The sequence below is a fragment of the Alosa sapidissima genome, chromosome 1 (assembly GCF_018492685.1).
Source record: "Alosa sapidissima isolate fAloSap1 chromosome 1, fAloSap1.pri, whole genome shotgun sequence".
Lineage (NCBI taxonomy): Eukaryota > Metazoa > Chordata > Actinopteri > Clupeiformes > Clupeidae > Alosa > Alosa sapidissima.
In genome coordinates this window covers 52431393-52454290 of record NC_055957.1, presented here as the reverse complement: position 1 = coordinate 52454290, position 22898 = coordinate 52431393, and the positions used below count along the sequence as shown (strand labels likewise).

The following is a 22898-nucleotide window of genomic DNA, read 5'->3' as shown; positions in this document are numbered from 1 at the left end:
GAGTGCATCTTCCTCTAAGGTCCTGTGCTAACACACATGGCCGAGGTGTAAAGTTTGCTCAGAGAACTCTAGCTATACCTGTTTGGTGACATTTCAGATGTTTTCACAGGAAATGTTTGTTGAAAGACTTAGCCTTAAATGTGTTACACAATACTTTCCTAGTGTGATTTAGGAGGACTGTTGTGGTCTGTGTGAGACCTCATAGTTCTCACAGCTAGTTGCTGCGGCTGGGCTGCCGTTTGTATGGAATTCCGGCTTCCAATACCTGCTGTGGGGTTGAGCGCAGAGGAAGTGGCAACATGCAGCAATGAGGACAGAGTGTGTCGCTGCATGAGAGTGTCACCCATGGAGGCCTCAGATTCTGAGCAGGTGTTCACCCCACATCCACACACACACACGCACACATGCACATTTCACTTGCAATTTGGAGAGAATCTCCGTGATCCCTGGCTTCCTCTTTCTTGGCCCTTGTCATGTTGTGTACTTGCTCAGGGGTCACACACGGCCATGGCAACTGCATGTAAACACTGGCCCACTGAATTAGCATAATCTGGCTCATCAGCCTCTATGCTGGAAATAGCTGGAATTAAAGTCATGAAACGGATTGGGCCATCTTGGACAAATCTGAACTTGACCCAGAATTGCACAATATGCGCAGTGATAATTATTTATACAAACCCACAGCAATGCCTGCTCACTCGTGAAGGCACACTCTTAATGCTGTTGTGAGGTTTTTGCCAATGATAGGGATAATCTGAAGTTAACTTGACCGTGCAGTTGGTAAACAACACAAGCCTCGGGTCTCCATTTCTCAGTTGGAGCCAAAACTAAGTGTGCGACTTCTCTTCCTCTCCATCTTTCTCTTCCTGTGTTTTTTTTAATATACTGTAAAAGCTAGACAATCTATATCACACCACATTTACTCTTTTCATTAAATATATGTTTATACATCACAGTTATGCATCAAATCAAACACCATTATGATCTGTGTAGTGTACACACAGTCTCTCAGTCCGCACTCACAGTCACACTCTCAGTCCGCACTCACAGTCACACAAGGTCAGATAGAATGGGTGACCCCTCCTGATTTTGTGTTGATGTTTTGATGATCAAGGGTCAGTGCAATAGCCTGGCATATTAATCTGCCCTGTACCTGTCTGCAGTACACAGGAGGCCGGTAGGGGACCAGCACCCCAATAAAGATGTGTGGGCAGTGAGTGATGGGTCCACTCGACCCGGGCTGGGGTCGGGGGGGTTCACCTGAGGTAGGGCTGCAGCCGTGCGTGCGTTGGAGCAAGTGGGCGTGGTGCGGAGCCGTGTGGCCCTGATGCGGCGGCTGACTCGTGTGTGTATGAACCTGTGCATGTCACTTCCTCCCTGCACAGCGGCGCAGAGTGGAGGGGTGGGGGTGGGAGGAGTCCCCGGGGGTGCGCTGGCATGCCCATCTGCATCCTCTGTCCTCAGATTTGAGCTCCGCTCCACTCCGCTCCACTCCGCTCTGTTTACGCAGCCTCATCGTCAACACGAGGAAACAGAAACAAACATCCATGCTAGATTTGGCTGGGGAAAAAACATAATTAAACATATGAAAGCACTTTGCTTTATTGTCCAAACAGATGTCTCTCATCTCTTGTTGTGTGTTTGCCGGTGCTCTGTGCCCTTGTGTAGCGGCGCACGGTGGCAGCGTTAAACAGTAATTGACTGAAAGAGGTGTTGACAGTTTGCGCTCCTCCATCCCCTCCGCCTCTCAGGCCGAGAGCTGACCTCACAGCAGTGGCTTGCTTTTTTGTTTTGATCACACTGAGGTATACAGCATTTATAACATGGTGGCAGCAGTACTGGAGAATTATCATTTGCATGGCAGATTCCATATCTCACCTCAGCTATGTATGTGGTCGATTCTAATTTCTCTGTGCACTGTTGCAAATCATACTTAGAGGTTACATTGTGACACAGACTGCTTTGAAGGTATTTGATATTTATGGTGCATAGATGGCTCTGATGTGTCTCCCTCTGGATACCATGGTGCTTTCTATAACCAGACGTGTTTATCTGTTTCCTGTGTGGCATTTGAATTTGAAATAATAAAAAATGTGCGTTCAGATTACTTCCAGATGAATCTAATGACCTCCCCTCGCCATTTGACCTTTCTCTCTGCACTCCTATTGGTTGTTGTTGTTTATGATGGATTCGCTGTTTGTAATTTGACATTCAAAAAAACACTTGTGTCCTCATGGTTGGCGAGCAATATTTTCTTAATGTGTTATCTGTGTTGAGTTTAGCAGTAAGTCTTTATACTGTATCAAGGCTAGCCAGGCTTGCCAGCCACACGCATATTAAAGTCTCCCTGGCAGGGTGTTTGATTTCGCACGCCTTGAGTTTTATGCTGATTGGAGATATTTCGGTTTAAATGGTTACTTTTGTAGCACCCAATTGTGGTAAACACAAGGAATGTTTCTGGAATGTCTGGACAAGGAAATATATAATCTGTTCTGTGGCATCCAACTCATTGGTTTTAATATTGAGTCTGACAAAATATCCACCATATTTATTTCACTCCGAATACAGTGCACAGGATGATTATTTTCATGTAGTTTGCCTAGGTGGAGTTTCCTAAATGGATCATGTGTTTCCTACCCTCCAGATCAGACTCCCTAAGCACAGCGCAAGCCCCCAGCCCGGCCTAGGGGCCCCGGGGGAGCCGTTGTCTGTGGCCTCGCTGGAGTCTCTGGAGGCCATGTCTGAAGGAGGAGATCCACCCAGTGCCTTCACCCGAGGCACCCGCTCCAGGGCCAGCCTGCCTGTGGTGCGCTCTGCCAACCAGACCAAGGACAGGTCACTGGGTGAGTGACCCCTCACTTTACCATACAACACCACCGATATGCTCTCTCTCTCTCTCTCTCTCTCTCTCTCTCTCTCTCTCTCTCTCTCTCTCTCTCTCTCTCTCTCTCTCTCTCTCTGTGTGTGTGTGTGTGTGTATGTATGTCTTGAATATGCTTATTTTAAGTAGAATGATGAAATGAAGGATGATGTGTGAGCTGTGATTTCATTGATTATGGATAGAGTTGTTTTTTAGATGGTTGGGGTTGTCTATTGCATTGTCAATAGAAAATGCTGTCATTCTTACAGCAAAAGGGGAAATGATTTAAGGACAGACATTTTTTATACAAAATAACTCTTTCGGTATGTTAAAATCATACATAAATCTCTTTCAGTATGTCAGAAACAGTGTTGAACTTTTTTGGGGGGCATTTGCTAGTTGCAGTCCTTGGTGGTGGGATTTTATCCCAGGCAAATGTTAGGCCACATCTCATTGTGGGTTTCCAAATGGACTAGTATGTCTGGTGAAGTCTGTTTTAATGGAAACGTCTCAAATTGCATGTCCATTTCGTTTAGGCATACATAAATTAAAACTGCATTTGCAATATCAACATGTCCTCAGTATACCATGAGGCTGTGTTTTCCCCAACAAACATGAACCTCTTTTTGACTTTAATAGGCTTTATTATTAGAGGGATATGGTCTCTCCACAATGGGCCCTTCAGACACTCACAGATATTTTTCAGGAACATCTGGTAGCTTTTATTGCCATGCAATTAAGTGGGCCACTGAAAAACATATCTCTGCAAATACTTGAAAACATACTGTGAGCATAGCACTCTGGGCCTGAAAGGTCTTCGAGGAAGACTCTAATGGACACAAATGAACGGATGGAACTGGCTCTGAGTCAATGCTGTCTGCTCCTGTGTTGTTGTCCATGCCTCTCTTTTTGGCTCGTCTTGTTTTTCCCTCCCTGTCTTGTGGCATAGCCATCAAACCGAAGCTAACCGAAGCTAACAAGCCACTGCAGGCCAACACACCAAGAAAAATCACTGCTGTTGGAATTGTGGAGTTCATGACTCACCGAGATAATTCAGACAATACATTCTTAATGGGGTTTACCACCTAAATAAAACTGAATTGACTCATTTGCTCTGTCTGGCTGTCTATCTGTGTGTGTGTGTGTGTGTGTTTGTGTGTGCATGCTTATGGATGTGTGTGTGTGTGTCTTCAACATCACTGACTTGCCAGGCTCTCTCCCCTCGTCTCAGGTGTTCTGTACCTGCAGTATGGCGAGGACACCAAGCAGATCCGGATGCCAAACGAGATCACCGGGGCGGACACCATCCGGGCCCTGTTTGTCAGTGCCTTCCCCCAGCTGCTCACCATGAAGATGCTGGAGTCCCCCAGCATGGCTGTCTACATCAAGGACGACATGAGGAACATCTACTATGAGCTTACTGACGTCAGGTGAGTGGCACAGCCTACTGCGCTCTCCTCCTCTCCCCCTCTCCTCTCCACCACTCCTCCTCTCCACCACTCCTCTTCTCATCCTCTCTCCCTCTCCTCCTCTCCTCTCCCCCTCTCCACTCATCTTTCTCCTCCTCCTTCTCTCCCCCTCTCCTCTCCTCCTCTCCTCTTCTCCTCTCCTCTTTTCCTCCTCTCCCCCTCTCCTCTCCTCCTCTCCTCCACCCTGCTCACGGCTGCATTCCCACAATGACAGTTTCGTCCAAACAAATCCTGCAATACACCACGTACACTGTGGGTGGGTGTGTGTGGGTGGGTGTTTGTATGCATTCTCTTGTCTGCAAACAATGAGACACTGTAAAACAGTAGGACTCTGTGGCCCACATGAAACTGAGTGTAATTTCTTCGTACTGTCAGCGTGTGACATAACAAAGCATATGTATAGATTTGCTAAAAGACAAACACAGATGGTTCAATTGAAGTTGCCTTTGTATTGCTAAATGTAGTTGGTATGCAGTGCGTGGGTTGGGCTGATCTATTTGTCACTGATTTTAAAGACAGTTTAATGCAGCTAAATCTTGTTGAATGCCGCACAATCAGGCAGTGGATGACTGATACTGGCTTTGGAAAGGGGGAAAAAACTGATCTGCATCAAGAGCCACTGCTTCTCATAGCTGACATTTTAAAACCACCCCTTGCCTCAGGAAGCCAAACCACAACTAAACAGGCAGTTAGATGTCCAAAGAGCCTCCTGACACCAGCTCACCACCCTCCACCCTCCTCCATGCCAGGCCCAACCCCCAGCATAATCACCGCCAGCCGAGGGAAGATGGAGTCCGTGTCTGAACGCGTGTGGACTCCGGGGAGTGTCCCCGGCACCACACCCTGCCTTCTTCAGACGAGGCCCAAACAAGCCAAGAGGAAACGGGGGAGGGGGAGGAGTGGGGGCTGGGGGAAGGGGGGCGGGTGTAATCCCTCCTCTCTGTGGGGTTCAAAATCCTGAGCCTGGGCTGGGCTGGGCTGGGCTGGGCGGCCCAAGGAAGAGAGATGTCCTGAATAGTTAAGCTCCCGAGCGGGTTGAGGGATTTACAAATCTGGGCTTGTCATCAATAGCCGGGGCTGATTTTGCAGTCGTGCTCGTGCGTCATAGTGAGAGAAGCGTCAAGAGGTGTGGCCTACTGGTTAGGGCTTCGGGCTTGTAACCGAAGGGTTGCTGGTTCGATCCCCGACCAGTAGGAACGGCTGAAGTGCCCTTGAGCAAGGCACCTAACCCCTCACTGCTCCCCGAGCGCCGCTGTAGCAAGGCTGCTCACTGCTCCGGGTTAGTGTGTGCTTCACCTCACTGTGTGTTCACTGTGTGCTCTGTGTGTTCACTAATTCACGGATGGGATAAATGCAGAGAGCAAATTCCTTTTATACGTCAGTATACTTGGCCGAGAAACCTGATTTACATATACGTCTCCCGTGATGAATTGATATCGCTCGCCGGGGTGTCATCACGCTCGTGCAGTCGGCCCCAGTCTAATCGTAACATTGTGCAAAAGCGGCGGAATGCTGTCAGCGTATCCGTAATGATTGTGCATCGGCGCACAAAGCGTTGTATAGTCATAAGCACACAATTGCATGCATAATCAGCTGGAAGTGAAGCCAATCCTCCACTGTTGTCATGGCTCACCCTGCCCCTGTGTTGTTGTGCTCTGCAGGAACATCACACCTCACTCATGTCTGAAGGTCTACCACAAAGACCCCGCCCAGGCCTTCAGCCACAACTCCAAGCCCAACAATGGGGATGTGAGGGTAAGTGGATGATGCCTACCTCTCTCTCTCTTTCTCTCTCTCTCTCTTTCTCTCTCTCGCACGCTCTCTCTCTTTCTCACACACACACTAAAATACCGTGAAGCCTGAACCCTCTAACCTTCATTTTCTTATTTTTCCATTCGTTAATCCTGGACAAATGCAGCTCCCCGAGATGCGGTTGTCTCTTTGTGAAAAGCCTTACACCATTATTCGGGGATTGAGCCTTCTCCCGTGCGCTCCTGTGCAGCAGCGGCAGGGGAATCCAAAGCCAGGCTTTATTTGTTCGTTCCAAAGTACATCCTTATGAGGGGTGGGCTGTGTTGTCAGTCAGTGTTTACCGTCAGTTGACTCAACATACTCTACCTGCAGAAAAAGAGCGCCACTATTCACTATTCAAAGTTCTACCACTAGATTGATCCTAATTCCAAGCAGCGATTAACCTGAGTCATCCACAATTTTACTCACTGGTAATTGTTGGAAATATTTGGTCAGGGTATTCATTTCCTCATTTTACTCTTTAACTTTTTAACGAAAGACTGAGTGACAGCAAGAGTCTCTCTCAAGGCAGTTGCTGAGACTTTGTATTAGACAAGGTGGTGTTCAAACATGTGAATAAATGTTAGCAATCAATCCTCAAATATTTGTTCATTTGGCCTCAAAGACATGTATAAGTATGGATTAATTGATTGATTAAATACAGGATATTATAATAACATTAGTTGTACTGTTATATTGTAACAACCTATAAAGCATGCTTGTATCATGATTATATAATGTTATACTGTTAACAGTAACTGGAAGTGTTTATTTAAGAGGGAATACTGGCAATTGTACAGATTTGGTGCTTATTCAGAAGGGTGAAAACTCATTGAGAGCCTTCCAGAATAAATTGGACCTTTCTACAAGAAGCTACTACTCAATTTTGGCAGTTATGTAGTAATATGTCATCATGTCTCTCATCCAGGCAAATTATTAGCACATTCTACCAGGATTTGCACATGTATCTCCTTCAAGAGTAACCCAATTTCTAACATAATCCTGACGGATTAATTTACTGCAGAGGGAGCAACAACTTGTGTACATTCGTTGTTCATCTCTGGTGTTCCCTTTTAATTTGTTCAGCGTGTTGAATATGTCAGATGGTGCACGGGGCCTGTCACCCACCCTAGCTGGAGGTGGTGGAGGAGGCGTGTGGTGACGGTGCTGGCAGGGTCGGCATGTCGCTCAGCTGGATGTCTGATGAGGATGCTGAATGGTTTTATCAAACCCTGTGGGGCTCTAGCGTGCCGAGTTCAGCGTTGTAGATCCTTCTCGTCTGAACGGCTTATGTTATGTTTAGACTTGTGCTGGCCCCTTGCTGTAGGCCTCTGAAAGTATGAATAAAGATGCCCATATCTCATAACATCCATTATGTTTTTATCTGTCCTCCATCCCATGCGTTTCCCAAAACCTTAGTGGTGTCTTATTCTGCTACTGGTAGATTATCAGGGGTATCCTCATGACAGTGGCTGTGGTGCAGACAGCTTTCCCTCCCTGATGTCTTCCCTGGTGGAGACCATTCTCAGGTGTTGTAGCTGCACATGTTTTGCCTCCAGTGTTTGGTGCTGGTTACATTTGTTGATTCCTACAAGGAAATGGGGTGCTTTCTTTGCTGTTTATTTGTCTGTTTCTCTGTCTGTTTAAAAGTAGAGGAAGAACCTTTGGATCAGATCCTACTGTTTCAAGTGGCCTTTTAGATGTCCATGTAAACAGTGGCTGTCCTGATGCCTATCACCCTATCACATCAGAGACTGAGATTGTACATCTTTGAATAGCCAAGTAGACACACTATTGATGTTTTCAATGAAGGGGATTCATTTTGAACAGGACAGGCCTAGTCACGGCCTCGAGAGTGTCTCAACTGCCTTCAGGTCCTCGGACGTTGGACTCCTGGGATTCTGTTCTCATTTGTGGGGGGAAAAATGCACAAATCATGCACATAGCTCACAGCTTCTCATCCTTGACGAGCTAGCCCAATATCAGAAACACACTTAGGGTTAGGAAATTAAACACTTAGGGTTAGGGTTAAACATTCAGTGAGTGGCCTGATGCCACAAGCCACAAAGGGAAGATTTATGTGAGTGTGTGTGTGTGTGTGTGTGTGTGTGTGTGTGTGTGTGTGTGTGTGTGTACTAGATCAGCCCCATGTGCCAGAAAGCAAACAGGCATAGACCTGCTTATCAATGTTGAATGTTTTTAAGCTGTTTAGATAGATAGATAGATAGATAGATAGATAGATAGATAGATAGATACTTTATTGATCTTCAAGGGGAAATTCAAGCGATCCTCAAGGGGAAATTCAAGTTGTTTGAAAAAACAACAAAAAACAATGGCTTTATTGTTCAGAATGGTTGTACATAAAAGCTCAGAAGCTCACTCAACATGTGGAAAAAGGGCCTGTCCTGTGTGTTAGACATTGTCTCCCACCAATAGGTGTATTTATAGCTTCTTGACCTCTTGTGTTTGAACTGTGTTGATGTTGGTGTGTTTGTGTGTGTTTTTGGGCGTGAGTGAGTGAGTGAGTGAGTGAGTGAGTGAGTGAGTGTGTGTGTGTGTGTGTGTGTGTGTGTGTGTGTGTGTGCGTGTGCGTGTGCGTGTGCGTGTGCGTTTGCGTGTGCGTGTGGGCGTGTCTGTGTGGTTTTGCTCCCCCAGTCTTTTTGGTGATAGATCCCTCCATTTTCACACAATGTAGTCAGTAATTGTGGACACCATTTTAACGGTGTGGTTTGTGCAGTTTCCAAAACCTGTTTCCACCTGTTCAAACATGCCTCCCCCCATTTGAGAGTGTGTAATCTCTATTTCTCACCCCAGCCATCCGAATCTTCTTTCAGTTACCTCAAATAAAACCAGAGAGACCTGAGATTTTCAAAAGAAACAGGGTCAGGGGTCTATGGTCTAGGGTCATCCTAGACTCATTTCCACAGTTCAATCCGGAACTTTCTCTCTTTTTGTGCAATGCTTTTGGGAACAGTGTCCATTAGCTTAGAAGAAGGGAGCACTGCTGCCTTATCTACCACTCCATATGAAAAACACATGGAAGCAGATATACAGTATGAAATTGACAGCCTTCTGTGCACATTGTATTCGACGGCGCTGGATGAAAGCAGTGGGCGGCGGATGAGGTGTTGCGCTCCCTCAGCTCAGGTGTTGTGTTGGTGAAGGTGAGCGGGAGAATACACCTGCACACACTGCACACACTGCCTGTGTCCCTGCTTTACTCCAGCGCCTCTCCCCCCGACTGCTGAACACAGACAGGTTTGGGCACAGGCTCTGTTTACACTCCCACCAGATTCATCCCTCTTTCTTTTTTCTGTTTCTTTTTGTCTCTGTTTCATTCTGTGCTGTACTTCTGTAGGCCTTCCTTTCATTTACTGTAAGGTCTCTGCCGCATACACACAAGTACACAAGTCAGTCCAATGGCTCTCATTATCTCTTCGTTACCAGGAGATAATCATTTATTGTTAAACTTTCAACAGCTATCTGCAAAAAGGATTTTTTTTTCTTTGCTTATAATTGACATTCTTTGGCATGCACGTTTCCTGTCCTTGCTTGTTGCCTGAAAAGCTGCAATTGGCCTTGAGTATTGAGTCACTCCTCATTTTTGAAATGGGTCATTCAAATATGCTCCAGTTATAAAATGTTCAAATTTGTGTGTTTATGTGCTTCTTTTTTGTTTGCTTTGACTTTGTTTTGATCTTGTTGATTTCTGTTAGTCAGTACCTGAAAGTATACCCATGGAGACTATAAATACTATACTATGTTTGGCTGGTAGGGGGCTATTCAGTTGTTAAGTCCGACATCACGGGCCCAACAGCTTTTTGGTTAAAAACTGGCACAGCCAGCTGGTTTTTGCAACTTGCAACCCTTGTCACCATCACCTCCGTTTTATTGAGGATAAAACAAAATCGTTTAACTTTAACAGAGCAAATACTGTAGGTGTGCAGCCAGATGATACAATCAAGGGTTACGTGCAGGCTTCCGCGAAAAAAAGGATTTTATTAGGTTGAGACAACAAGTGAGTAGTAGGATGACAATTTTCTTAAAGGCTACTCTGAATAGCGGAACATTTTTTTATTTTACTGTCTATGGAAAAAACCGAGCAGCTCTGAAAGCCATTGGACCCAGAAAAAGATTTATTAGCCTATTATTGCATCATCACTTAATAACCGAATTACTTCTGTATATCGGGACATTTATGAAATAGATCTGGTTAAAAAAGATGTCACCGTTCCATATCTGGAAACTTGAATGGTAACTATAACAACTATACTACAGTTGAAAACCAGCAAGCAAATAGAGCAAATAGAATCTTCCTTGAAGTCCTTGAATTTCCCCTTGGGGATCAATAAAGTACTATCTAGACTATAAACTATCTAGAATAGAACCCCCGCCTTGTCCATTAATTCTGTATCAGGACACCTCAGTGAGTGGGTCCCTTACACGTCTGTCCACCTATCTGTCAGTCTATCTGTTATCTCTAAATGAAAACGTGTTGTCCTCCCTGCTGTTGTCAGGTCCATCGGGAGAAGATGTACGTCAGCAGAGATGGCCAGCACAGCCTGCGGCAGGCCCCCTCGAGCCCCATCAGCAGCCTCCACGCCCTGCAGGGCTCCATGTCGCCCCCTACTGCCCGCTCCATGCCCTCCTCGCCCTCCCGCATCCCGTTTGGGCCGCGTCCCTCCCTGCCCCTGGCCGGCAGCGCCACGCTGCCCCGCGAGCGCCTGGCCAGTGCGCCTCAGCCCACCAGCCGCTCGGTCACGCCCTGCCCCAGCGCCATCCTGGAGCGCCGCGACGTCAAGCCCGACGAGGACCTGGGCAGCGGGAGCAAGAGCATGGCCCTGTACGAGCCGTACGGCCACCCCGAGGGCCGGCTGAGCGTGTCTTCATCGCAGGGCCCCGGGGACGCGGTGGACGGAGCCCTCCAGCAGCAGCCGCCGCCACAGCAGCACTCGCTCTACCGGCAGAAGTCGCGCAAGTACGCCGAGAACCCCATGGCAAGTCTCGGGGGCAAAGCACAGCCGCCATCCCCGCACCGGGTCAACGAGGTCAGGATGATCGACATGCCCCCGCAGGGCGTACCGGTGGAGAGGGGCTCGTCCATGCGCCGGTCCTTCCGGAAGGACAGCAACGGCACCATGGAGGTGGTGGCCAGCGTGCATGGCAGCATGGTCTCCCCCGTGTTTGTGGACCTGCCACCGGGACACGGCACCAGGCCGTTTCAGACCGGCGTACCCCCCGGCACCCACCACACCAGGTGTGTAAACATGAGCGAGGTCGTCTCCAACCTTTGCGAGGCACCTGAGTTCAGACTGGCATTTCTCAGAAGTGTGTGGTCTACAATGGCACTTTTCATGTTTACAGCAACGTGATACAGTGTAACCCGGTCCGAGAGAATGTACAGCAAACATCCTCAAAGCTACCGTGAGCTAGATTTACTTCAGAATGGATTCCTTTGTGGTTCCTAAACCTTTGCGGTTTGCTTTCATGTGCACACTTGAAACCCCCTCACTGCTTGTATTTTTGTACAAATATGGTCAAGAAAAGCGAGGGAGTCTATCTTTTTTGTAGTTGCTCTCTTTCAGCGATCTAGTCACAGACACAGGATTATATTGTTGTGGTGAACTCTGGCAGATCATTTACACGCTGTTGTTTGCTGAAGCGTGACAGATGTAGATGGTGGTGTAGCGAGGTCTTCAGGACGGCATCCAATCTTAATATCTGTTGTGGTTCATGGCACTGACATCAAGCAGAAACAGCCAAGCTCCCAAGAGAACAGCATATAAGTGTAGAGGAAATATTGACAGAGTGGTGCTGCAAGTTGTTTTGAGTGCTCCAGCATGGCTTTGTCTTAAAGAGGTTTTAACTCGCTTTGTGTGTGTGTGTGTGTGTGTGTGTGTGTGTGTGTGTGTGTGTGTGTGTGTGTGTGTTCTCCTCGGGCAGTGAGCGGATGAAGGCCATGGAGCAGCAGATAGCCAGTCTGACAGGGCTTGTCCAACATGCACTTTTAAAGGGGCCAAATGCTAGTGCCACCAAAGACACTACCGGGTAATCTTTTGAGCAATAATCATACCACCGGTACACCTATATGCAATCATAAGAACAATACTGAATACCGAATTCTTCAACAGTGTTTTGTCTTGTTTTGTAAAAAGCTCTTGTATGTTTTCTCTCCCTTTCAGAGAGAAACCTGTGAGAACAGCATCTCCTGCTAACAGTGGTAACAGTGGAGGTGAGTACACATTCCAGTGGTTTTTGCCATGCAAATGAATTAGACAAATTATATTATACAGTTATTTTAGCACAGTACTCACTTTCTTTGTGAGCAGCTTACATGCTAGGTATGCTAGGCTAACTTGCCAAGCCAGCTATCCAACAGTTTCACAATGGTCCATCTGGTTTTAACCATTGTCCGTTTGTCACATGTAAAGCTCTCAAGCTGACCCTTCCTTCATCCTTCAGGAGTGTCACCTGTTCCCGTGCCCAAGAATCGCACTGCCCAGTCCGACTCCATGGCTGTGGTCCTTCACTCGTCAGCCAAAGACACAGAGATGCAATCCATGCTGAGCACCTTCAGGAGGAACGTGTCTGACCTCCGCCTGCAGCTCCACCAGCTCAAGCAGATGCAGGTACAGCACGTGCACAGATTCCGCCATCACGGAGAGGCCACAGCTTCCACAGGTCACAGGGGAGAGATACAACCAGGGATCTTATTACAAGATCTGACAACATATTGTCATACGGAGCATTTAAGAGCAGTATATTATCCCCTGCCAAAATGAGTGAATGAAACAGAGCACTGTGTGGGTATGAATGTTATTTGTACATACTGGATCTGTATGGGCTGTGTTATGGACTAGCGTTTATATCCTCTTAAGTAAGTAGTGTTGATGTTGACATGTGGTCCGTTTACAGCTCCAGAACCAGGACTCGATGAAGGTGATGCTTCGGCGGGCCGAGCAGGAGATCACTGGCCGGTTCACGGACATGCTGCGGCACCTGGAGGATCCGGTGCAGAAACAGCGGTCCCAGGTGGACCAGGAGCGGCACACGTACCTGGCCATGGAGGAGAAGGTGCTCATCCAGCTGGGGTAAGAGACGCCGCGCCCTGACTGGAGTCGCTTGGGAAAGTGGGAAAGTGTATGTTGCCAACAGGGCATATTTTTGTGTACCAGTCCACAGATAGACACGATGGGGCTGTGGAGAGCATTAATGTAGCCTAAATAAACACAAATGCATTTAGTAGCTCCTTTTGTATAAAAATAGTTTTAATGTGTTAATAGCTAAAATGTGTTTATTGATTATTATTTACAGCTGAAATGGTGATTAGTATGGTTGATAAATCTTGATGAGCTCTCTGTTTAAAGAGTGTAATGACCTCTGTAGATGTTTAATGAAACAGCGAGTCCCCTTTCTCGGGGCTGATGAATTAAGTCCTGCGGCACAGCTTTTTTGGCTTGTTCAAAGCCATTAGCCAGTGACAGGGCAGAAATGGAGCCGAAGCAGAAAGAATGTGGGTGCTGGCGGCCCTCTGTGTCCCCCAGCTGTGCGCTGCCCGCCACCCAAATCAGATGTGTGTGATCTAAGGTTACCATCGGGAGCGGTAATTACACTGGCCACTGGCTGCCGTCATGACTGGGTGATTTGTCAAGCCTGTGCTTCCCCCCTTTAAATGTGAACGCAAGCAGGTCTTCTCTCCCGATTTGCACATAGGGTAATTATGGCCGCGGCCTGCCGCCGAGCGTACCATGATAAGCGTTTTGTTTGGAGCCACATCTCAGAGGAGCAGACGTGTCAGGAAATGAGGGGCTGATATAACGAGATATCTGACCCCAGTGCCTGATTTGGCACCATGCCAGCGCTCGGCCCACACCGCCAGTCGGGTTAAAAAAGTCCCACCAGATACTTGTTTGTGTGTGTATGTGTGTATGTGTGTGTGTGTGTGTGTGTGTGTGTGTGTGTGTGTGTGTGTGTGTACGTGCATGTGTGTGTGTGAGTCAGGGTGGGGAGTGCTGTGCAGTCATTTGGTTTTGCCTCAGCTTGTTGCCTCAGCAGAGAAACCAGACGAGAGGTTCTTATGTAGATAGTGTTTAACTTAAGATAAAAAAAAAACAGAATGCAAAACAAGCATTGTGAGGATGGACGTAAACAGTGTTTCGAGGTCATGCTCCTTGGTGCGTATTTGCTTAAACCAAATTGGAGGCAAAATGTTTCTCCGCTAGTCTCAGTTCACTTGGCTGAACACACAAAGACTCATACTCATGAAAAAGACATGCAAGTGGCTGTGCCGTGCTAATGATCACTGCCTGAACATGCAGCCACGTCTGTGTCCTGAGCAGATCCCTAGGGGCGGCCCAGAGCTCAGGCCTGCACGCACACACACAGTCAATGCTCACACCCTCACCACTGAGCAATGACATCAGCAATTGTGCAGAGCAAGCTATGGCGCGCACGGCTCCCCCAGGGCACAGAGCTCTGTCTCCCGCTGGTTACTTGGAATTAGCCAGCGTTGACAAACCCTGCCAATCTGCCAGGATGTGAAGGGAGGGAGTCTTTAGAGGTGTTATTGCTGAGGCTCTGTAGTGAGCTGTGCTCTCACTGGGTTGTGGCCATTTGCTCTTTAGCCTTTAGTCACTCCAGAGAGTTGGAGCCACTGCTGCTCCCTTTGAGACTTTTTGTCAACAGACTCCACCTGAGCATGTTAAACTGGTTCTCCCCCCAACACACACACACACACACACACACACACACTTCTGCCACCCAAGCTTCGATCGTGGGAATATTTCCCCTCTAACTTTGTGTTTGGCTTGTGCTCAAGGAACAAAAAAAAAAAGTTTTTTTTCTGTCCTTGTCATCTAACATTTGACATAAATTCAGCTCATGTGGTGGTAATCCTCTGGAGAGATCCATTCCCCCTCTCCGACAAACTATTTTAGTCTCTTCTTTCCTTCTTTTTTTTCTTCTCTTATACAACCAAATCGCTGTGGTCTTTCTCATGTAGAGTATTTTAAGGAGAGGGGGTTGATGTGGTGACTTGTTTACGTTGTGGTCAGCAGTGTATAGCGAGGGGACGAGGCCTGAGTACGGACAGGAGAGGCTCAGCTAATGATGCTGCTGTTTTTGTTGTGACTACAAAAGGGAGCTGGAGAAGTATGTGGAGAGGCTGAAGAAAGACTCCGCCTCTAGGATGACCCAACGGCCAATCACGCTGAAGGATGTGGAGGAGGGAGCGGTCAACTTGAGGAAAGTGGGGGAGGCCTTGGCTGGACTCAAAGGTGATTGTGATTCGGGACTCGCACTTACCTTCGAGCTAACATTGACATTTTCACAGATGGCTGAGGGAAGGGCTTAAAAACTGAGCAGCCCAGAACAGTCGTCTGTACTTGCACTGCCAAAACCAGTGTTGGAATGTGGCTGACTGTCCATAAACACTGCACTAAAAACCCTGACGATAGAAATGGTATCACTGTTAGAATTGCACACTATCATTTTGTAATGCTATGAGACAATTGGCAAAATAGACAAAGTTGTAAAAGTCATGACCACCCAATCTAAACCTGTAATGCTCTCCAGCACATTTCAAAAACAGATATGTATATGCCTGCATGTTTTGAGTGTGTGCATGCCTAGATGGCTCCAGCAGCTGGTGTGTGAGTGCTGGTCCTGTGTGACTCATGTGACGGGTGTGTGCGCCCCTCAGGCGAGTTCCCGGGGCTGCAGACCAAGATGCGCTCCGTGCTGCGGGTGGAGGTGGAGGCCGTGCGCTTCCTCAAAGAGGAGCCGCACAAGATGGACAGCATGCTGAAGAGAGTCAAGGCCCTGACGGAGACCCTCAGCTGCCTCAGGAGGTATCTCTGGGACTGGGGGAAGTGTGTGTATGTGTGTGTGTGTGTGTGTGGGTGAGGTGTGCGTGTGTGGGTGAGGTGTGGGTGTGGGTGTGAAGGTGGGGGTACTGATGGTGAAGTTCACGAGTGGTTGCTTACCAGGCTAAGAGTGGAGTTGTGAGTGGCAAATGCTGAGTGGTGGTAATGTTGAGTCAGGGGGGAGTCCATCATCAGTCTAGTGCAGTGTAAACCCAGAAGGAGGTTGTGACAGAGACAGACAAGTGTGGACATGAACCGTGTAGTACTGCCAAACATGTTTGAATAGTGGCCATGGCCTCAGGCTGCTGCAGAGTTGTTGCTGCTGTTGTTTGTTTGGGTGTTGTCTGACTCTTTGCCTCTGTGCAGATGTGCCACTGAGGGAGTCCTGCCCTCTCCAGAGCCCACCAGAGCCGTGACGGCCGAGGCGTCTCCAGTGGCGGCCGACGGCTCCGACTCCTCGGGCTCCTCGCGGAGCTCCCCGACTCTGGGGCCGCGGTCGCCGGCCGGCACCGCCATCCGCTCGGAGCTCACGCCCTCTTCGCCGGTGGTGGTGCACCGCGTGCGCAGTGCGCCCGTCTCCGCGCCCGTCTGCCAGCACTCGGCCAGCCTCGGCCACGGCCACCACGCCAGCCCACCACTCACCCCGACGCACGCGCGCGACTCTCCCACCGTGGCCAAGGTGAGCCCTCGCAGCCGTGAGAGCAGCCCCGCGCTGCAGAAGAGGACCACACTGCCCAGGGCTGGCCACGCGGAGAACGCCCCGGGCTCCGGCACCACCAGTGGCTCGGACACACCGCCCCCCCTCGGCACCGAAGAGCCCCCAAGTGGCGGCAGCAGCAGGGGCAGCCTGAGACACAGAGGCGCCAGCACTGAGGTCAGTGCCACTGGTCAGAGGCAGAGCGTGTTAGCAGGTCATGCAGGGTGTGTGAGTCACGACTCATCTGTGCAGAAACATTAAAAAAGAGGGCATGTGCAGGAATGTAGTCAGCATCAAAGCTAAAATGCTGTGCCTTTGAAGAACTATGCTAATGATTAGGCTCCACGCTCCTTGCTTTCAAGCAGTTTTTACAGGTCATCAAGGATGAGATGCATTTGATTTCATATCAAAAATGTTTTACCGTTTTGTAAATTCATGTGAATTACCCCTGTTTATCATCTTATTCTCAAAGCATTTAAAAGCTTACCGTACTGAACTGCACCAGTAACGCCTGAAGCCTTTTGTGTGCCATAATAAATTATGAACACCACAGAGCTCTGGCTAAATAGAGCATGTAAATACAAATAACATTTCTTAGCTACAGAACCCAAGCATACAGCCTGGTGTATAACACATTAATGTGGGAAAGCAAAGGAGAATCTATCAAAACTCCCCATTAAAAAGTTGTATGCATTGCTGGTGTATTCGTACTAAAGCGTTGCAACAGTTTCTCACCACAAGGTTTAATCATAAAAGGAGTCCAGTCATCATGAGCCAAGGGTAGCCCAGAGAGCACCATAGCAAATCAGATTACCTCCAGCCCTCTCTCTTTGTTTATGACCAGTCTGATGTTACAACCGCCAGTGGACATCTTGTCCTTTGTATTCAGTATGTATGGGCACGTATTAAAGCAGTTAAAGCATTAAAGCAGCTCCTGCAGTCACAACAGCAAAGTTTAGTCTTTGTAAGTGGATTACAACCATCAGTGGTCATAAAGAACAAGTTTTTCATTTGAGGCCTCGTGGTGGCGAGGGGGTCTTGAGCCGCGCGTGATGACCTGTGTTCTGTCCGCAGCCACCATCCCCAGAGAGGCAGTGGGAGGAGGAGAAGGAAGATGGAGAGGAGGAGGAGAAGGAAGAGGGAGAGGAGGAGGAGGAGGAAGAGCCGCAGGCTGGACCCAGTCCAGGGCAGCCTGATGGGGCAGAGATGGAGAGGCTTCTCCAGCAGACCCAGGACAGCCTGATGCAGGCCATCCCCAGCCTAGAGGTGCCTGCCCAGGGGGAGACGCCAGCGCAGCCCCAGCCAGATGAGGTGGAGGCCCCCTTACCCGCAGCCTCTGCTCCTGGTAAGGACATGAGAGGTCCCGCATACCCTGGGGAAATTATTTGTTAAGTCAAATCTCTCAAGAGACTGCCTTAACCATTGGAACTGAAGAGAAATTGAAAGTTTTACAGAAACCATAAAAGTGCAGTGGTTATGGAACTGGCTAGCAAGGCTAGCAAGCAGAAGCCACAAAGTAATTGGTTTGATTCCAGGTACCCACCGATGTTCCCTTAAGCAAGGCACTAAAAGGCAGGTGTTGCAGAAAAGTAGCTACTTTAAAAAGAAATTGTAAAAAATATCCACATCTCAAAATCAAAATTATACCATTTTCAAGCACTCTGCATTTAGCACTGCATTACCAGTATTTTCATACAAGGCTTTTTAAACAGTCTAAACTAAATAGCTATGCAAATGAAACAGTACGCCCAAGTCCCTTTTGTGTGTGTGTGTGTGTGTGTGTGTGTGTCACTGAACGTCTTTCGCACCCCTCTCTCAGAGCTGCCACCAAAACCCGTAGCTGACAAACCAGTGGCAGCGGCCGGCTCAGCGGAGCGAGCACAGAGGCCAGCCATTGAGAAGCCTCACAGGCCCAGCGTGGACCGAGCGAGGGCCGGCTCAGCAGAGAAGGCCAGCAAGTCTCCTCCCCCTCCCCCACCCCGCCGTTTCTTCCCCAGTGGATCAGGCCTGACCACCGGGAGGTCAGGAGAGGTCATCTACGCCTCGCACAACAGGAAGGACTCGACCTCCGCTCAGGTTTGGGTGGCCTTTGTGTGTGAAAGTGTATGGGTGTGGGTGTGGGTTCATGTGTGTATGTGTGTGCACGCATGCCTGAGTTTGTTTCTATTCAGTTTACCGCAAAATATGATTGACTAATGCAGATAGATGTCTTCAGGGTATGAACATTGTTTAGAGGGACATACTAAATACTTCCACATTGCTTGTGTGTGTGTGTGTGTTTGAAAGCGTGTCACCATAGAAATGACTGAGCTGACTGAGTCACCACCCTGTCAAGCCACATTCCCAGACGCATGTGTTCACATACGGGCAACAGAAAGAAAAACCTCATGAAAAAAGTGTAGCAAAGTTAGTTTGCCTGGGTGTGTCACACTCGCCCAGGGTAGGACTTCCTACACAGTGCATCAGCAGCAGCGGTGTGCAATGGCTGCCTGCTGAAATTTCATCCTCCTGGCAGAGGTTCAGAGCGAGATGGAGGGGGGCAGAATGTCGGTCGCACTCCAGCTGGGTTTTTGTGTGCTCCTGTGTTTGCAGGAGGGTGAGGGAGAGGAGGTGGAGGAGGAGTCCACCCGGCCCAAAGCGCTCAAGGTGCCCCCAGAGATCAAGCCCAAACCCCAGAGCCCCCCGCCCACTGGAGCCACCGCCCCCCCACTCACTCCTCGGGCAGCCGCCAGTGCCGCTCCCTCTTTGGCCGATGGTGACGAGGAGGATGAGGGAGATAAGATCATGGCCGAGCTGCAGGTGAGTGGAACTGTCAGGGGTCCAGATCTCCTCATCACACACTCATGCCCTCCTGTCTTTTCAGTCAAGCTCACACACATAAACAAACAGGGAGAGATAACACAACCCAGAGGACTGATAGGTTAAAAAGCACTGAATAACACATTTTCACTAACACACACACACACACACACACACACACTCAGGTGCAGGCTGAGGTACCGAAAGACTGCAGTAGATAAAAAGGGTGAGGAAAGAATGTCAAAAGACTGGAAAAGATAGAAGTATGCATTGCGCTGCATGTACATCGGCACCAGTGACTCTTGGCTTGTTCCTGTTGGCTACGGTTATGCTGCTCTCTTTTGGTGAAATGGGAGAACAGCAGATTTCTCTGTCCTTTTAAAAAGCTCTTGGGTTACTTCTTCTCACATGGTTTTGGACTTTGTTCTCTCTCTAACATATTGACCTTTTTTTTCACTCAGCTTAAAATTAAAGCTTATTGTATAGCTCAAATGTAAATACATTAAATATGGAAATTCAACATTAAAATGACTGGAGATTACGTTCAATGTGAATTTTCATATGACATTTTATTCTAAAAATGTGTCCACAATGGCCTGACCGCCTTGTGCTTTAACCCCATTCAGGTGTTTGAGAGGTGCACCGTTAAAGAGTTAGAGGCAAAATGTTTTGTTGACCTCTCAAATGTTGAGCTGGAGGTGCTGGAGCCAGAGTCCCCAGCCCCCCACACACCCCAAGACACAAAGGTAACGGGTGTAGTGCCATCTAACTGCCCTCTGCTGCCCCACTGGCAGCAGCCGAGTGCCGAGAGTAGAGCTGAGCTGCCCACCTAACCCCTCGCCTGGCTGTAGCTTTAGCGCTGTAGTTAGGATTCCATGTGCCCGGCTCTGAATGCTGATGCCCCTAATGCTGATGTGCCACTAACTGCTTTTACATTTTTTTGAACTTACTACTTCAGATTTCTTTTTTTCTTCTTTGAATGAGACCAGGTCCAAGTGCCATGTCTGTGCACTTGGCTGTCTAAAAGCTGTCTAACTGTTCTGTTTCTAGAGTTTCTGCTCTCTTTTGAATGCATTCTGTTTTTTTGTATATAGATGACGTAATGGTTTTCCGATGACATGTTTGCAATGAGAGCATGTCACACTCTCTAACACCCTTATGCCTCACTGACTGTAATGATATGATTAATCATGCTATTTTCCCTAATCCTAATCTCTCATTTCCAGCAGGATCACCTACCTATTACCCTTTCTGATGAAACTGTCATTTTCATTTTTTTCTGAATCACGGTGTCATTTGCCCATCAGACGAAAATGCCTGTGAAAAAGTCATGTAGCTTAGTGCTTTGTGTTCAGTTTCAGGAAACATCAAGCACTTTGTGTAATTCTTTATTCTTTGCCACTGACACAAGATCATTGGTTTGTAGTGCATTTTAAGATGGGCACATTCCTCATTCTTCCCAAGTACAGCCAAGTAGAACATTTGAGTCAATAATGCTATGCTAATAAACTATCCTAGCAGACCCCGGGTCACCAGGGTGAAGCGACAAACCAAACTAAGGATGGAAAGGATTCCACTCCACAAGGTTCCAGGGTAAATAGTCTATCGCCTTTTCTTTACTTGTATTTCATTTGGAAACCACACCACCATGTTTTATTAGCTTGGCACTGTCTTCAGGGTGCTGTGATCTTTTTGTCTTGTCAGGTGATATATTACGTCACTGGACAGATTTCCAATGAGCATCCTGCAGCAGACACAGCAGAACAAAAGGAGGGCAGGGAGCGAACCCTTCCCCAAACCAAGGTGGCACATGCGAATGCTTTTGACCTTTCCCAGAAGCCAAAGTTATTAACATCAGCTGAATTCCCCACAGTTTCCCATAAAGCAGCAGGCCAATGCCCAAGCGCGCAGCCATCCACACAGCACACAGACAGGTCTGGGCCGTGGCCAGTCTGTCCTGAGACAGAGAGAAGCCCTAACCCAGAACCTGTGCTCTCACAGGCTGCCCAAAAGAGGAACGCTGCGCCTGCCAAACCCAGTGCTGTTACTCAGAAGCCAGTGAATGGCGTTCCGGGTGGGCAGGCCACCACGGCACCAAACGGGGAGAATCTGGTCAATGAGGAGGTGGTGATGAGGTCTAATAGGGGCCGCTTGAGGTACGCGGAGGAGTCCGGATTGAGCCCAGACCTCCCAGACGAGGAGGGCCCCCCTCCCCCGTCCACCGACAGCATTGCCTTCATGATCACCCAGACAAAAGTGCAGGCACTGTCCACTGGGGAATACAAAGATCTAGTGAACAACACCAATGGTGGCGACATGCAGACGGTCAAAGTAGGTATGGACCAGACGGTGTGCGCACCCGAGGACTGCGGCTTTGACCGCAAGCCCGTCATCATCATCTTCGATGAGCCCATGGAGATCCGGCAGGCCTACAAGCGGCTGTCGACCATCTTCGAGGGTGAGGAGGAGCTGGACCGGATGCTGTCGGAGGACAGGATCGATGAGGAGAGCGAGGAGGAGGAGGAGGAGGAGCGGCAGCAGGAGGAGTTGGAGAGGAGAGCCAGGAAAGAGATCAAGGCAAGAGAGGTAACTGTTGCAACTGGTATAGGTTTGGCCAGAACAGACAAGGCTGAACTGAAGCCAAAGAGGCCTGCTGCTGCTATTGAGGTCAGTAAGCCCCTGAGTCCGACGGAGCCTTTGTCCCCCGAGGCCGTCGACGGCTCTATACCCGAGCTCTCTCTGAACGACCCAAAGCAAGACGCCAAGAAGAAGTTCAAATTCAAGTTCCCCAAGAAGCAACTGGCCGCCATAGGGCAGGCGCTTCGCACGGGGACCAAAACGGGCAAGAAGACCCTGCAGGTGGTGGTCTACGAGGACGAGGAAGAGTTGGACGGCACCACCAAGGAGCTGAAGGTGGCCAAACGGTTTGAGATCCACGGTAAATCCAAGGCCAACCAGACCTCCTCTTCAGCACCGGTTACTCCATCAAAAGCCAAAGTGGCACCTCAGACCCAAAGACGGACAGAGGAGATCCGTAAGAACACCTTCAAGACCCTTGACAGCCTGGAGGAGACCATCAAGGAACTAGAGAGCACCATCAGTGACATGGGGCCCAAGTCCCAAACCCCACCCCAGGAGCCCTCTTCCCCACGGGGAGGCACCAAGGTGAAGCGGTCAGTCTCCGACTGCTCTCAGACGGAGGGAAGTCCCTCCAAGCGCACCCCCCCTCATGAGTCATCCAAGGCCCAGAAGGGGTCCTCTCTGCGGAAGAAGGCCAAGCCTCACCTCCTGCCCCGGCCGTCGGCCACCTCCGCCTCTGGCCCTTCCCCCTCATCTGGGTCCTCGTCTTCCTCCTCCTCCAGCAGCAGCGCCAGCAGTAAACAGGTCTCTCTCCAGCTGCTCCCCCCCCACCCCAATCC

The 22898-nt window shown here is 48.8% G+C and overlaps 2 protein-coding genes across 10 annotated transcripts in view; one reads left to right on the top strand and one right to left on the bottom strand.

Moving 5' to 3' along the window:
* si:ch211-207d6.2 (sickle tail protein) overlaps positions 1-22898 on the top strand; it is a 52822-nt gene that overhangs the window by 26656 nt on the left and 3268 nt on the right. For 3 of the 9 annotated variants that reach the window (XM_042071117.1, XM_042071161.1, XM_042071170.1), the window contains 17 exons: positions 2645-2843; positions 4092-4290; positions 5991-6084; positions 10638-11377; positions 12064-12168; positions 12303-12352; positions 12583-12749; positions 13036-13211; positions 15259-15395; positions 15821-15968; positions 16350-16857; positions 17755-18025; positions 18500-18756; positions 19273-19479; positions 20106-20225; positions 20998-21072; positions 21184-22863. In XM_042071117.1, coding sequence (XP_041927051.1) covers positions 2645-2843; positions 4092-4290; positions 5991-6084; positions 10638-11377; positions 12064-12168; positions 12303-12352; positions 12583-12749; positions 13036-13211; positions 15259-15395; positions 15821-15968; positions 16350-16857; positions 17755-18025; positions 18500-18756; positions 19273-19479; positions 20106-20225; positions 20998-21072; positions 21184-22863 — 5133 coding nt within the window. The remainder of the gene's footprint in view (positions 1-2644; positions 2844-4091; positions 4291-5990; positions 6085-10637; positions 11378-12063; positions 12169-12302; positions 12353-12582; positions 12750-13035; positions 13212-15258; positions 15396-15820; positions 15969-16349; positions 16858-17754; positions 18026-18499; positions 18757-19272; positions 19480-20105; positions 20226-20997; positions 21073-21183; positions 22864-22898) is intronic. The other 6 variants (XM_042071125.1, XM_042071176.1, XM_042071134.1 and 3 more) reach the window with 6 other exon arrangements.
* Positions 16331-22898, bottom strand: part of paxip1 (PAX interacting (with transcription-activation domain) protein 1) — a 28603-nt gene continuing 22035 nt past the window's right edge. The window contains exon 15 of the mRNA XM_042071191.1: positions 16331-16341. The gene's annotated coding sequence lies outside the window, so the exon portion shown is untranslated. The remainder of the gene's footprint in view (positions 16342-22898) is intronic.